Below are 976 nucleotides of genomic sequence, written 5' to 3'. Positions count from 1 at the left end.
CGGGGAGCTCAACCCAGGGAGAGCGGGTGAAGCTGGAATGGACAGGGTCTGTGTGCTGGGGCAGAGCCAGGGGGGCAGTGGCCCTGGGGTGGGGGCGAGGGTTTGACTGCTTTGCACCCGTCTGACCTTTCTTTCCTGGCCTTCTGCAGGAGAAGGCACCCAGCCCATGCCGAGGGAGCCAGGGGCCTTACCTGGAAGCTATTCTGGTGAAGTACTCGTAGGCGTTCTCCTTGGTGAGCTGCAAGGATTTCAGCATGTGGCGAAACTCCGCGTCGTACCGCTCGTTGATGTCGTCACCGATGATGGCCAGGCGCCTTCCCACCTGGCTCCCGGTGCTGCCCAGAGGGAAGACGGCGTTACGGATGGGTCCACCTTCCCAGCAAGCCCGGTAAGCAGGACCTGAGGGGTGGGTGTCTAAAGGAGCCTGGTTCAGGAGGGGGTCGAGGGATGTGGTATCAGAGTTTTACCTGTTCAGCTCCTGCTGTATCTCCACGATCTCCGGGTCCATGGGCACTTCCTCCCCACTCTCTTCCCTCTCCTGTTGGTAGCGGTAGAAGGCATAGCTCCGAAACACCTCCTCTGTCTCCTTTGCCACCTGGTCTTCTGAGAGGGAGACAACGGGGAAAAAAAGTCAAGGGAACTGCCCGCCCTTTCCCAAGTTGGCAAGAGACAATTCCTTCGTTTTCAGCCTACGTTTGTGCTGTGTGTATTAACACCGGGCTTTTGCAGTGAAACAAAAAGAATCCAACATAAATTAGTTCTCAGAAAACTGATTTTGAAACCAGTCTGTTCCTATGGACACACCTCTTGAATCCATTTTTGGCAAGACAGAGCTACAGGACTGTCACAACGCAAACCCGATGCTCAAGTGCTCGTGCTTGGCAGCTCCCTCTTACCTCTCGGTGAGGGAACCGCTCAGCAGTTCAGGAATCTCAGATCCAAACCGAAGGCAAAGCTCAGCCTAGCACTGCCCATC

At 55.9% G+C, this 976-nt stretch overlaps 1 protein-coding gene across 1 annotated transcript; it reads right to left on the bottom strand.

Annotated features, from left to right (window-relative positions):
* Positions 1 to 191: 191 nt before the first annotated feature.
* On the bottom strand, positions 192 to 603 carry LOC104515876 (bcl-2 homologous antagonist/killer-like; the record flags this gene model as incomplete). Its single annotated transcript, XM_010160018.1, has 2 exons — positions 192 to 335; positions 468 to 603. Coding segments are annotated over 2 exons (280 nt in total), but the record flags the coding sequence as incomplete, so codon positions are not given.
* Positions 604 to 976: the final 373 nt, after the last annotated feature.

Source organism: Eurypyga helias, unplaced genomic scaffold, assembly GCF_000690775.1.
Source record: "Eurypyga helias isolate BGI_N326 unplaced genomic scaffold, ASM69077v1 C15546257, whole genome shotgun sequence".
NCBI lineage: Eukaryota > Metazoa > Chordata > Aves > Eurypygiformes > Eurypygidae > Eurypyga > Eurypyga helias.
The sequence above is the reverse complement of the archived record's forward strand: the minus strand, read 5'-3'. Positions and strand labels throughout refer to the sequence as shown.